This window comes from Nycticebus coucang, chromosome 4 (genome assembly GCF_027406575.1).
Source record: "Nycticebus coucang isolate mNycCou1 chromosome 4, mNycCou1.pri, whole genome shotgun sequence".
Lineage (NCBI taxonomy): Eukaryota > Metazoa > Chordata > Mammalia > Primates > Lorisidae > Nycticebus > Nycticebus coucang.
In genome coordinates, this window is record NC_069783.1 from 26,487,796 (window position 1) to 26,503,143 (window position 15,348).

General features: G+C 38.9%; 1 protein-coding gene across 3 annotated transcripts in view; it reads left to right on the forward strand.

Moving 5' to 3' along the window:
* Nucleotides 1-15,348, forward strand: part of BABAM2 (BRISC and BRCA1 A complex member 2) — a 474,143-nt gene that overhangs the window by 391,874 nt on the left and 66,921 nt on the right. For 2 of the 3 annotated variants that reach the window (XM_053587206.1, XM_053587205.1), the window contains exons 8-10: nucleotides 319-418; nucleotides 4,394-4,464; nucleotides 7,318-7,400. In XM_053587206.1, the coding sequence (XP_053443181.1) occupies nucleotides 319-418; nucleotides 4,394-4,464; nucleotides 7,318-7,400 (254 nt within the window). The remainder of the gene's footprint in view (nucleotides 1-318; nucleotides 419-4,393; nucleotides 4,465-7,317; nucleotides 7,401-15,348) is intronic. The other variant, XM_053587207.1, reaches the window with a different exon arrangement.

Sequence of the window (15,348 nt, forward strand, 5' to 3'; positions counted from 1 at the left end):
ATAATGAAGAGTATAAAAGTGTATGTTTCAATAATACACACAGCCTACCACTGTTGGTAAGACATTATCCATACCCATCGAGATCTGCTAATTTGTACTGTTACATGATAAGATCCTTAGTTGTTAATAACATATGAGGCTAATTTAACCAAATAAAATATAGAAATTTAATTATAAAGCAAAGCCCTATTCCCATCATCGTTAATCCAGGCAGTTGGTGCCAGACTTTGACAAGAGAAGCCAAGTCTGTGTGAGGGTATCACTTCTTCAGTTGCTTGAGACCTAAGAGAAGTGTCCGTTGTACTCTTATCCTTTCAGTGCACTTGGCGGCTCCTCAGCTCTTCATATCCCAGCTTTTCCAGGCGGAGGATGTCTCATTGATTATGTTCCTCAAGTGTGCCACCTGCTCACTAACAAGGTAAAGCAAGTTCCCGACTCCATCTTGGAAGACCCCTTTCTCTGGTACACTGCACTGTCCTCCTCAGACTATCTTCTTAGCTCCAGCCTACACCTGACATCTGCCTTTCCTACTTTGAATCACACTTCATCTGTTTCTCTTTTCATTTCTTTGCCTTCCTTCTTCCCTTTCTGAGGATTCTGATCTCCTGTTCAATTCTTATCTTCATATCTTAACTTTATATCTGTGGTTTTAAGTCACCTCTTTCTTTCTTTCTTTTTTTTTTTTTTTGGCCGGGGCCAGGTTTGAACCCACCACCTCTGGTATATGGGGCCAGCGCCCTACTCCTTGAGCCACAGGCGCCACCCTAAGTCACCCTAAGGTAATTTAAGTCTTTCTTGAAGAAACATTCTTGAATTACCTTTTCCCCTAAGTTTTTGCTAGATCTTATACCTTCTTAATAGTTTTAATTTTTTTCTGAGTTATTTGAAAATCTCTCGGTATTTATATATTTATTATTTTTTGGAGACAGAGTCTCACTCTCTTGCCCTAAATAGACTGCTATGCCGTTGTAGCTCACAGCAACCTTAAATTCATAGGTTCAAGCAATCCTCTTGCCTCACCTTTCCTAGTAGCTGAGACTACAGGCGCCTGCCACAACTCCCAACCAGTTTTTCATTTTTATTTTTATTTTTTTTATTTTTTATTGTCGTAGGTTAATTAAAGGAGTTTTAAATTTTCAAACCCCTTTATTTCTCAGTAATCTAATGTGTGCGTGCATGGTTTGCCACTAGTTGATATCAGGGTAATTCGTTAAAACTATCTTTATCTCTTTCTGCTTTTCTATACCTCACTTTTTAATAGTCAGCTTTTGATTCTTCCTGTCACTTCTGGGAGCAGTTTGCTAGAGTCCTGCTCCTAGAGGCGAGATTTGCAAGTCAGCTGATCATGTCAGATGATCACTGGCTCTTAGCTACATTGACAAACCATTATGACATTGGCAAGTAGCTGAGTTTACTCTAATGATTGTCATTGGATATTTCTGAAAAGTGTAAGAATATACTTGTTAGTGTCCAGCCACTTTATTTAGCCAAAAACTAGAGATATTAATGCACAAGCCACACTGACTCTCTTTTCCTCTCCCACGTGGACTGTGACTCAGTTTGCTTAATCGCCTAAGTTCACTTTTCTTTGCTCCTTTTGACTTACTCACATTGGGCTGGAAAATAGATCTTTTGTTTGTCTCTTTCATTCAAAAGATAACTCATCTCTATATAGAAAATATATTAAAAGTGCAATAATATTTCAAAGCCTTCATTATTATTTATCAATTGTCAGAGAAACTAAAATCTGGCAACACTGCGGTCTATGGGCCTGGCACAGATTCCCAGGCACTTAGCTCTCATGGAATGGTCATTTCACTTCAAACCAAATCCCTCCAGCCTCTGCTCTCCTAACAGACCTGATCGGAGGACAGAATTCTTATTTACATTCTGGGGCTTTGCAGTGCCTTCAAATCTGTGTCCCAGAATTATAGAAAAAAAAATGCAAATTTGGTCTTCCAGAACTGAGAAGAAAAGTCTTTTTAAAGCTCACCAATTGAGATTAATTTCAGTCATACATTTCCCTCAAAAAAATTATAATACCGTTTTCCCAGAAATATAAGAATCAGTCAATTTTTCTTATTTGGTTCCCTTTCATTAATTTTACTTGTCTTTTAAAATTGGTGTTCTTCTGTTTGCTACAAATGAGGACAGTATGGGCTGCTTTTAGAAACAATCTCTTCAAATGAATTTCCATAATTACATTGGAATCTATCTTTATAGCCAGTTTTGTTGTGGGTTTCTGTTAAAATGGTTTTCTGTTTTTAAAATCAAGTACACAGAACTGTTTTCATCCCTTGTTTAAACAAAGCCACTTAAGCAAACTTATCATCTGTTTTTCTTTTCCCAAAATAACATTTCTGATCCTACATTAAGCCTGCAAAGTAGGCACTGTTTTTATAAATTGACATAAACCCCTATAAGAATAGAATTGTTTTACATTGAAAGGGTACAACATGACTATCAGTACCAATTGTGTCAAGGTTATTTCAAGCACTTTATCTTGAGCTTTTGTTAGCCATGGAAACTCAGTATGGTCGTAGCCAACATAAATAATTTTGGAGGTTTCTCCTTCGCACTGTTTCTTTTAACCATTATGAGGATGTTATAAGGAATGTGTTTTTGTGTTAGAAGTTGATGGGCAAACGAATAACTTTCAGATGCCTAGCTTAATGAGTTCACCTTTTTTTTAACAGAAACTGTTATTTGGGTAATGAGGAAATATAAAAAGGCAAAATAAAATCTCCCATTGTAACACTCTTTATTCTGAATGTTAGGACCTTAAAAAGAAAGAATTAAGGAGTTCAGGATAACTCAATAACTCCTTTTGGTGAGAGAAAACTTTTCTTTATAGATAATGTGAGCTGATATATGCAAAAGGAATGATAGAATTTAGAAATCACAGGCCGTAGTGAGCCGTGTAATCCTCACGCCTATAATCCCAGCACTCTGGGAGGCCAAAGTGGGGGGATTGCCTAAACTTACAAGTTCGAGACCAGCCTAAGCTAGAACGAGACCCCATTTCTAAAAAACAATAGCCAGGCGTTGTGGTGGGTGCCTGTGTCCCACCTACTCAAGAGGCTGAGGCAAGAGGATGGCTTGAGCCCAAGAGTCTGAGGTTGCTCTGAGCTGTGACACCACAGCACTCTACCGGGAATGACAAAGTGAGATAGTCTAAAAAAAAAAAAGAATTCAGAAATCACCATTTTGCATCCCCTAATCAAAAAATTGATTCAGACCAGGATATCCAACAAATATAAAACCATTAGTTGAAGGGTTGATGAGGAACTAGGTTTTCACATACTTCAAGAGGTATCCCCATATATTACTCACTGTCGCAAAGGAAAATGTCTTTACAGTGAAGTGGTCTGCCTGTCATCACCCTCACCAAGTAATCAAGCCTAGTATCACCTATTGTTGATACAAAACTTTTGGCAAGTTTTCTTACCAAAAATGTTTAACTTGAGCCCAATCACACCTTTTGCGCCAACTTCCAATTTATAAGAAATACAGAGGATAAGGGAAAAAAAGAAAAGAAACAATCAGAGACTTGAGGCATTCTATAAGACAGTTATCCCAATGTCTAAAAGTCACTGTCACACATGCATGTGCAGACACACACACATATATACTCAAGGAGATGCTATTATTGTAAATTAAAAGACTTAAAAGGCACAAAAAGCAAAACATCTGATCCTTAATTGTATACTGCTTTTTAAAAAACATTTTGGGAAGAACTGGGAAATTTTGAAAATGGACAGGGTACTAGAATTCAGAGACTAATTGCTACATTTGTTGGGTATGTTAATGGTCTTGTCATTGTATAAGATAATGTCATATGTTCTAGAGTTGTGCAGTAAAGTATGTAGGGGCAAACTTCTCACGATGTCTCTAATTTCTTCTGAAATGCTGCTGGATTAGGTAGGTAGATGGCTGGCTGGAGCAAACAACGAGGCAAAATAGTCACAATTGGTGAATATACATGGTGGGAATATGGCTGTTGATTTTATTATTAATCTTTCTACTTCTCTGAATCTGCAAATTTAAAAAGAAAAACATTTTAAAATTTTCTGGGCGGCGCTTGTGGCTCAGTGATAGGGTGCTGGTCCCATATGCCGAGGGTGGTGTTTCAAACTCAGCCCCAGCCAAACTCCAACAACAACAACAACAAAAAAAATAGCCGGGCATTGTGGCTGGCGCCTGTAGTCCCAGCTACTTGGGCTGAGGCAAGGGAATTGCCTAAGCCCAGGAGTTGGAGGTTGCTGTGAGCTGTGTGACGCCACGGCACTCTACCAAGGGTGATAAAGTGAGACTCTGTCTCTGTTTTTAAAAAAAAAAAAAATTTTTTTTTAAATGTTCTACTCTACTCAGCAGCTGTGGGTTCCTGTTCTAGGTGCAGTATGTGATTCAGGGATATCACAAAAGAAGAGAGTATATTGCTGCTTTCCTCAGTCATTTTGGCACGTAAGTTCTGCTCTATTCAAACTATTTACCAACTATGCCTTCACTGGCTGGTGACCAGTGCTTGATAACAAAAACAGCCCTTGGTTCTTAGATAGGTAACTTTTCAATGCCTTTCTTTTTGCTGTTTATATGAATGCTCCCGGGAAGACTTTTTTTTAGTATTCTCTGGCAGCCAGTAGACTCAGCTATCTGGAGTAGCAGCATGGCTGCCCAGACACAGCATTAATAATAGTGGCGATTCCTGCTGGTTGTAGCTCTTTGCAGTTTACAGAGCACTTTCACTGCCCCACGGTAGCCCCCAGGTAAACCAGGCAGGCATTACTGACACATTATAATGAAGAAGCCTTGGAACTGTGGCAAGCTCAGTAACCCGGTGGTGGTCACATACCTAGAATGTTGGAGCCAGGGCTGGAGCCCCACGTCTCCAGGAAGCCGGTCTCCTGATGGGACTCCACTGACAACAGTGCCACCCAGATTTGGGAAGGAAGTCTAGTATTAGATGCAAAGCAGTGACTCACACTTGAAATTCAGAATTGGAAGATGGCACCAGGAGAGGAAAGGGAAGCATGTGACTGCAGGCACTGAGTGGGCATCTCCTCCTGCTCTGGCCCTGTGCACTTCCCCTTTCCTTCTGGCTGCCAGTGCCTCTGCCACGCTGCAGCCCGTTCCTTAATGACGTCAGAAGCTGTACTGAGCGTCTACGGGGCTAAGCCCCAGGGAACGCGTTTGTTTTCCTCATGATCTTAAGGAGGTAGGGGTATGCCATCCATGGGGGAAACTAGGCACTAAGGATTTTAATGGTTTGGTTATACTCTATCTTATTCCAAAGAAGGTTTATAAATATATAAACATTTATACAGTAATACAAAATTAAAATTTTAATAAATAAATGAAATTAGGACAAAAGAAAATTAGGAATAGGAAGAGAAAATGAAACCCAGAATAAAGTTGGCCATTCTCTAGGATATAATCTTCAAAGTTTGGCAGTTATTTTAAGAAACAATTTTTTTTTTTTATTTTTTTTTTTTATTGTTGGGGATTCATTGAGGGTACAATAAGCCAGTTACACTGATTGCAATTGTTAGGTAAAGTCCCTCTTGCAATCATGTCTTGCCCCCATAAAATGTGACACACACTAAGGCCCCATTAAGAAACAATTTTAAGAAATTTGCTCATTATCCATAGTAGAATTTTCATTCCTCTAAAATAGAAGTATTAATATCCAAACAATAAAACTAAAAATACTTAAGATTTTTTTCAGTTTTATTTATGAACACTTAAAAATACTTTTGATACAAACAGTAGTCAATCAATGATACCACTGGTCTTGATCTTCAAGTAAGATTGTCTTATATAATTAAAAATGAAGAGTCTAGCACAGTGACCTCCAGAGAGTTATACAACTCATCCCATTGGAATACAAGAAAAATAATGAAATTTATATTTACATTTGTTTTTCAATCTAATTTTTAATGTACATTTGTGTGTGTTTTATTTTGTCTATAATATAGTAATACAGTAGCACTTAAGTATACAGATCCTACCGTACTGTATGTATACTGTATGTAGACAATTATGTGGTTGTTTTGGCCTATAGGACACAGAATCTAAAAAGTTTAGATATCAGTGTTATAACATATTCGATTAATTATAAATTTCATAGAAACATATATTGTTAACTAGAATTGTTGACTTAAAATCTGTGTGCTGTACCAACCATCTTTGAGCAGATCACTTAGCCTTTAGTATCTTAGTTCCTTTGCCTTTACAAGGAGGACAACTGCTCCTTGCTTAATCTGGAAGGTCATCAGTATCAGTGACCTGGTTTAGCCAAGGAAAAGGCGTCTAAGGATATCAAAATCCCCCTTGTATGATTGAGAAAGAAAATCATTTCTGTCCTCATTATGTGGTTGGTGTTGTCACATCTTGGCAGCATTCCTCTAGGCCAGGTATCCTCAAACTTTTTAAACAGCGGGCCAGTTCACTGTCCCTGAGACCGTTGGAGGGCCGGACTATAGTTTAAAAAAAAACTACAAACAAATTCCTGTGCACACTGTACGTATCTTATTTTGAAGTAAAAAAACAAAACGGGAACAAATACAATCACACAGCCTCATGTGGCCCGTGGGCCGCAGTTTGAGGACCCCTGCTCTACACACTCAGCTCTTGAGGGAAATGGATGAGATGAATCCTACCAGCCCCTTCAGTGGTCAGGAGGGTTCCCCCTTGATACATGAGGTATGCATCTTCCATCTGAGGCCAGCATCCACCTATCTCATGTTGCTACTTTTATCTTGAGCCCAGTGGGGAGGACAAGGCAACACAAGTGAAAGGATTCCATGTACTCTGGAAGAAAAGTAATCTATAATCCTGAATTGAATAATACTGCCATTGCTTGTTACTGTTTAGTGGCCAGTGAAGGTGAGGCTTAGCAGTCCCTGTACAGACCGTATGCTGATGTTTGACGTTATAGTGCCATTGCTGATCTGATTTCTTAATTTGTTCTTTTACTAACAATTAATAGCTAATGTTTGTATAGCATTTGATGATTTATCTTACTTGTTTTTCACAACCCTGTAATGAAGTTTGCAAATATTATTATACTTGTTTTGCAGATGAGGAAACTGAGGCTGCAAAGGTTAAGTGATTTGCTTGGGACCATAATGATAGTAAATGGCAGAGCTGGGACTTGACCCTAGATACTCTCATTCCAAATCTCCAGCCCTTCCTACAGTAACATCTGAGATTCAATGACCTTGACTTCATGAATATATTCTTTAGTTGGTGTCATCTCTTTTATACCTTATTTTTATGAGGGTTTTTTGTTTGTGTGTGTATGTTTTTGTTACTTAGAGGTGTCGTGGAATATGATGCAGAAGGCTTTACAAAACTCACTCTGCTGCTGATGTGGAAAGATTTTTGTTTTCTTGTACACAGTGAGTATATTTTTGCTATCAGCATGTCAGCATACATTTTAAAATGTTCTGAACCACATGTAATAATCAGTCCAAGAACTTTTACTGTCCTGACTTATTATCTTTTACTTTAACATATGTATATGGAGTGATTTTTACCCCTTAGGGGAGGTTTGGCAATGTCTAGAGACATTTTGATTGTCACAATCGGCCGTAGGCATGGAGGTTGCTACTTACATCTAGCAAGTAGAGGTCAGTGACGTAGGTAAACATCCTGCAATGCACAAGACAGCCCCTCACAAAAAAATTATTGAATCCAAAATGTCAGTGTTTCCAGGCTAGAGAAACCCTAAAGAGATTTCTGTTTCAAAGTATCTCCCACATTATCAAGCCTCAAAACTTGCAGAATTACTCAAAACATTCCTGCTACAATCATTTGGTTATCATCCTTATTAAGTGAAAGGTATACAGCTTTGATAATACATAATATGTAACTCAAAGGTGGGGCGGTGCCTCAGTGAACCCACAACATCACTTCTCGAGGTTCTCCCACAGAGCAGGCACACGTAAATGGTGGTTGTGTTATGTCACTCAGTCAGTAAACATTGGCCCCGCTTTTTCTTGATGGATAATTTAGAGTCTCTTTTGTTTATTTCCTGGTTATATAAAAACCAAGGAGCTGTGGTCTCAGATTTAAGTTACAAGCCAAATGAGACCTTCATTCTATAGTAATTTGGTATGCAAAATGTAGTCTTCAAGCCAGAGGCAAAGAAATTCTGCCCTTTAGGTATTGACCAACAGTCACCACCTTGTGAAGGTGTCACGCACCGTGTCACCATCATGACATGTAGCATAGGGCAGGTGGAGGAGGGAAGCACCCCAGTCAGGGCCTCCCACAGTCTCCTCTTTGCTTTCTCTCTTCTATGGCTCCAGTCATCAGACATTGAAAACTGAGTACCAGAGGTAAATTTTCACTTCATTTTGAAGTACCTTCCTCAGAAACACAGACCCCCACCACACCCCAGGCACACATTAGAACAGCTACTAAGGACCTTGGGATTTGCTTAATTTACTTTTTTCAAAATATTTCCTAAGGCTCATATTCCTTTCTTCTCCAGGCTGTTTGCTCCTTGTCTTAGCATCACTGCTCACACTCTTGGCTCTTCTGGCAGATAAGACCTTGTCTGTGAATCAGGGGACTTTGATGCTGTTTCCTGCTCCGTCACTAACTCACAGCCTGTCTTTAAATAAATTATTTCCACCCTTTTGCTTCTTTCTTATCTAAAATGTAGGACTTGCTACTTCTGAATGAAGCTTGGTTAGATAATGTGTTTTACTTAGTCATGCAGTTAAGCAGCTGACACTTACCTTCCTTTGGAAGCATCTGCTTGTTTGGTTACAACGCCCAAGAGACCACTTGTTCCCTTTTTTCCTTCCACAATCATGAGGAGGTAAATATGGGGTTGCAGAGACTGAACAAAAGAACATTGCAGTGAATTATTCTGAAATCTCAAGTCATGAAAAAGGAGGAAGGAAGTGCCTGGAGATAGATCCAGTCTCCTGTGGCTGGCTCCACTACTTCACGGAGGTTGAAGCCTAGCAGGACATAAAATAGCATCTGTGCTCTCCCCTCCCTCTCTGTTCTCCCCAGGAATAGGAAGACAGCTATCAGTACAGCATTTTGGATGCTAGGAAAAAGAGCCACTTCCCTCTTGAGACAAACAGCTCTGGCCTCAGATTTTGCCAGAATGTCCAGAAGCAAGAATGCCTTAGGCAGTGGTTCTCAACCTTCCTAATGCTGTGGCCCTTTAATATAGTTCCTGTGGGTTGAGAACTGCTGCCTTAGGGGAAAGCCTTGCACATACACTAGGATCTCTCAGGAGATACTACAACATACTGGCATTCTGAAAGTTTTGGGGTAGGGACTATGACTATAAATTTCCCCATGGAGCTTTTTCATCCATTTATTCCTTCCTTCATTCATTCATCATCAACATGTCTCAGGACTTGGAACCACAATAGGATCCAAAACTTGCTCCCATCCAGCAACTGTTTTCAGGAAATGCTTCCTGTCCATCATGAAGAATTATTCATAGCAGTTATGTAGGTAGTTCTACATTTGCCAAGTTGTTCTTCCTCTGGGGGTAGATGTTTTGAGTCAGCCGCTTTTCAGAATCTTGGCTGGCAGTAGAACCTGTTAGCAAGGCACATCAACGCAGGACCAAAGCAACCACTGGGGGAAGATACGCTCTTATTTCATGGGCCCCAGTCAGCTGCACTGTAAGTAAACACAAGAGGCAGCTGCCTATGGCAGCAGGGTTGCTGCTTAGAAGAGGAGAGTACTGAGATCTGTGATTTTCAAGGCCATGTGAGATAATCTGTGACTACATGAGAAGCTGTCTTCTCATTACCTATAATCCTTGGTAAGTGGCCCCTTGAGCCATCCAGCCCAGACCCTAAGTCAGCCTTGTCTCCCTGGTACAGTGCCTACCAGACTGAACCTGACCATTTTTTCTCTTCTTTGCCTCCACCCCCAATTAATTTAATTCAGTTTAACTGAGATCTGAGTTTACTGAGAACCTAGTACATTCTCAGTACTGTGCTAGGTATTAGGGAATATAAGTAAATAACTCAGGCTTGACCTTAAGACATTTAAAATAGTATACCACAAAAGCTGGAAAACTACAGCCTGTGGGCCAGATCCCACCCTCAACCTGTTTTTGTATGGCCCTCAAGCTAAAAATAGTTTTTACATTTTTTAAGAAAAAAATTAGAAAAGTTAGAAAAAAACAAAGCAGAAGAATATGCAACAGAGACAGTATAGGGCTTATACAGCCTAAAATACTTACTGTTTGATCATTTACACAGGAAGTTTGTCAACCTCTGGTTTGGTTGATGAGAAAAGAGGTCAGGTATGCATTTTTAAAAAACAAATTTAGCTGTAGAATTATAAAACTGAAACGGTGATGTTTCTCAAATCTTGCTTGCTTTTTTGTATACAAATCACATTTTATGTAAATGAATGTATTTGAAGAACAAATCAGAATCAAGGAAAGTGATTTAAAGCAGAAATCATAATGGTTATAATAACTTGTTTCAAACCCAATCTATAAAAGTATAATATTATTTTAGAATTACCATCTTTACCTCATGCCAGGCAAATACAAAGATTCTCGGTTTTATTTACCATTTCTAGTCTTAACTGCCAAAGCAACGGGTAAAATTGTTTTTAAATAAAAAGTGAAACCAGTCTCTGCTCTCTGTATATTGTTCAATATGATAAAAAAAAAATGGAAAGTCTTTCCAAATGTCTTTTTATTTTAATTATGAGAACTATTGGGTCCTTTAGATACTTTAAACATTTTATCCTGGGACTTCTTTGAAAGTAGTTAGCTCTGTCTGCTAGGCAGAGTGGTTTTCATCTTTTGATTACATATGCAGCACACCCTTCTCACAATTTACATCTCAGAGAGCTCTGGTCCTTTACCAACCACCGTCACTATTTTGACTCAAATTGAAACTTCTGTTTTATCTTTAGAGTTTACTTTCAGAAAGTCAGTTTGTAATTTCTAACACTACTTTGCGAATTTAATCTTCATTGGGAATATCCTCTTTGTTGGAATACCTTGGATTTCCATGACCTTAAAGGATTTCTGGTAAGGAAGGTTGTAAAATCAGATGTACAATCACACAATGATTCTTTTCCCCCTGTACCCTGTGATACATGTTGTATGCTTCTTCCTTTTCAGTTGAAATTATTGAGTTAACTGATTGCTAAAGTGGGTTTTTCTAATCAAAGAAAGATCTTGAAAACTCTTTTAGGCTAAGTGCAGTAGCTCACTCCTGTAATCCTAGCACTTTGGGAGGCTGATTTAGGAAATACTGCTTGAGGCCAGGAGTTAGAGACCAAAATAGGTCTCTTAAAAGAAAGTAGGTTTCAGGCGGCGCCTGTGGCTTAAAGGAGTGGGGCACTGGCCCCATATGCTGGAGGTGGTGGGTTCAAACCTAGCCCCAGCCAAAAACTGCCACAAAAAAAAAAAAAAGAAGAAGTAGGTTTCTTAAAATCCTATTAAATATTGTCTGTGTTTGCATGACTCAATTCTAAGATTCTAAGTCATTATACACATTATTGTTAATATGTGTTCGGTATTGTACTGTCATCATCTCAATACCGGCCTACAGTATTGACTGATGTTCAGCATAAAGAAAATTTTAGAAAATAATGCTCAAATTTAAAGTTTAATAACTTTTCCATTTGCATATCTATGCCTCCTAATGTACAAATTCGACTTTCATGCATCTGTGAGGAGTATTTTTTTCCTGTCTTTTTTTTTCTTTTTTTTTTGAGACAGAGTCTTATTTTGTCATCCTCATTAGAGTACTGTGGCATCATAGCTCACAGCAACCTTAAACTCTTGGGCTCAAGTGATTCTCTTGCCTCACCCTCCCAAGTAGCGGGGACTACAGGTGCCTGCTGCAATGCCCAGCTAGTTTTTCTGTTTTTAGTAGAGATAGGATCTCACTTTTACTCAGGCTGGTCTTGAACTCCTGAGCTCAGGCAATCCACCCCCTAGAGTGGTAGGATTCCAGAGTGCTAGGATCATAGGCATGAGCCACCCCACTCAGCTTTTCCCATCTTCTTTGAGGTATAATTTACATATAGTAAAATTTGCCCATTTTAAGTGCTACATTAATCAATTTTGGCAACCACACACAGTCATAGAATCAGTACTACAGTCAAGGCAACATTTCTATTACCTTAAAAAGAGTACTCCTGTGCCTTTGCAGTTAATCCCTCTTCCTGACTTCCAACCCTAGGTAAGCACTTACACCACTTTCTGTTACTATAGTTTATTCTGTTTTAGAATTTATAGAATTTCTTAAAGGTGGACTCACACAGTATTTAGTCTTCACTTAGCGTAGTGATGTTTTTGAGATCTGTCCATGTTACTATGAGTGTCGATGTTTCCTTCTTATTTATTGCTGAGTAGTACACACAGTTCCTGGGTTATGAACCAGACAGGTTCTATAGGTTTGTTCTTAAGTAAAATTTGTATGTAAATCAAAACAGATACATATATTTACTACCTATGACAGCTCCTTTTGTAAGTGTGAGTTGTACATAAGTCAGATGTTTATAACTCAGGGACTACCTGTATTCCATTTTTCCATTCCATTGTTTTATCCTTTTAATAGATGATGAACATTTGTTTTATTTGCAGTTTGGGGCTATTAAGAATAATGCTTAGGGTCGGGCGTACTCTGGGAGACTGGGGTGGTTGGATTGCTTGATCTCAGGAGTTTGATACCAGCCTGAGCAAAACAAGATCCCGTCTCTACTAAAAATAAAAAAACTAACCAGGCATGGTGATGGGTGCCTGTAGTCCCAGCTACTGGGGAGGCTGAGACAAGAGGAACTCTTGACCCCAAGAGTTTGAGGTAGCTATGAGCTATGATACCATGGTACTCTACACAGAACAATTGAGTGAGACTATATCAAAAAAAAAAAAAAAAAAACAGTGAATAATGCTCCTCGAACACAATTCAAGTGCAAGTCTTTATATGGACATACGTTTTTATTTCTTTTGAGTAAGAATCTGGGAGTGGGAAATGTAGTAAAAGTAGGTTTAACTCAGTTACACGCTGCCCAACTATTTCCCAAAAGGCTGTGACTTTTTACTTCTTACTAACTATGGCTTTCAGGTCTTCCACATCCTTTCTAACTCTTGCTATTGTTAGTCTTTTTAATTTTAGCCATTGTAGGAAATACGTTAGAATCTTATTTTAATGTACAGTTCCCTAATATGTTAATTTCTGAAGTGTCTGTTCATGTATTTTCCCTATTTTTAATTGGGTTATCATATTTTTGAGTTAAGAGCACTTTATACACATCTGGATACAAGCCATTTGTCAGTCACATATTCTGCAGATATTTGCAGAGCGTTTTCATTTTCTTAAATGTGCCTTTCTTTCTTTTTATTTATTTATTTATTTTGAGGAGACAGAGTCTCACTTTATGGCCCTTGGTAGAGTGCCGTGGCATCACACAGCTCACAGCGACCACCAACTCCTGGGCCCAGGCAATTCTCTTGCCTCAGCCTCCTGAGTAGCTGGGACTACAGGTGCCCACCACAACGCCCAACTATTTTTTTGTTGCAGTTTGGCCAGAACTGGGTTTGAACTAACCACCCTCAGTATATGGGGCCGGCGCCCTACGCACTGAGCCACAGGTGCCACCCAAATGTGCCTTTCAAAGAGCAAAAATTTTAATTTTGATAAAGTCTATAAAGTCTATTTTATCACTTTTTAATTTCTTACCTAATCAGGTTTGCAAATAATTTCTAAATTGTTTTCTTTTAGAAGGTTTCTAATTTTCAGTCTTAAATGTAGGTCTGTGTTTCATTTCAGGATAATTTTTGTGTGTGGTATGAGGTGAAAGATATGGTTCCTTTTTTTGGTTTTCTTACTAAAATCCAAATGTTCCAGCATCATTTGTTGAAAAGCAAATGTCCTTTCCCGTTAAAAGTTAGTTGATTTCTGACACCTTGGGAAGATCTATTTCTGTATTCTCTATTCTGTTCCATTGATCTATATTTCTGTGCTTTCATTTTATAGTAAGTCTTGAAATCTGTCTCTTTAGCTTAATCTCTCACTGCTCCTTTATGCTACAAACGAGTAGCATAAACAAAGGCATGAAGAGAAGAAATCCATAGACTATATTTGAGGAACTGTAAGTGGTTTAGGATTCCTCAAATATCTAGTGGATTTAAAGGAGCAGTGAGAGATTAAGCTAAAGAGACAGAGGCCAAAACGCATATAGCGTTGCATAGCACACTGACAAATTTGACTTTATCCTATGAATAATAGGAAATTTTTGAAAAATGATTGGTAGAGAAGTGGCATATACTTTCTCTTTTTTTTTGCACTTTTTGGCGGGGGCCGGGTTTGAACCCACCAACTCCGGTATATGGGGCCAGCGCCCTACTCCTTTGAGCCACAGGCACCACCCGTATATACTTCTTTTTAAAAATAGGGTTTCTGGTATTACGTAAAAGATGATTTGGAATGGGGACCAGAAACCCAAAAACTTAGTCCAGACCAAAGATAATTAGACTTGAACTAGAAGAGTCATAATAGGGAGGGAGGGGAAGAAAAATGTTTCAAGAAATATTTTGGAAGTAAAACTAGCAAAACTTAGTGATGGATCCCGAGCAGAAGATGAGGGACTAAGAAGGATTAGGGTCATTTCCAGGTTTCTTGTTTAGACATCAAGGTAGCCGATGATGCCATCAGCTGAAGCAAGGATTGTATTAGGAGGAGCAGATTTAGAAATGTGGAGCCCACTTTGGGGGTGTTGAGTTTTAGGAGCCTGTAGACATCCAGGTGAAGAATGAACAAGTGAACATTCACACAGAACAGATGTGTGCTTAAGGCTTTCCGCAGCTTATCCTGGAGTCTGCTGCAACCTGGGCCATCTCAGGCCAGGTGATTCTGAACTATTTGGCCTTTTTGGCCTGCCCGTCCCTTTTGTCCAGTCATACTTCACCCTGGAAGGGATCTGATTTGGTCCATATTCTTGAGATGGTCTGACCTAGGATATACTTAAAGAGGCTTTGGGGATTAAATTCCAAACTGAAAGGGATATCAAAACACAATTCATCTCATAAAAGGAGAAACACTGTATGATTGCACTTATCTGAGGTAACCAGAACTGTCAAATTCATAGCGATAGAAAGCAGAATGGTGGTTATCAGGGGCTGGTGGGGAGGGAGAATGTGAAATTGTGTTTAATGGATATAGCATTTCAGTTTGGGGTGATGGATAATTTCTGGAGATGAATGGTGGTGATAGTTGGAGAGCAGTGTGAATGCACTTAATGCCACTGAACTGTACACTGTAGAAATGGTTAAAATGGCAAAATTCATATTATACATTTTGCCACAATTAAAAGAATGAGAAAGGTAAAAAG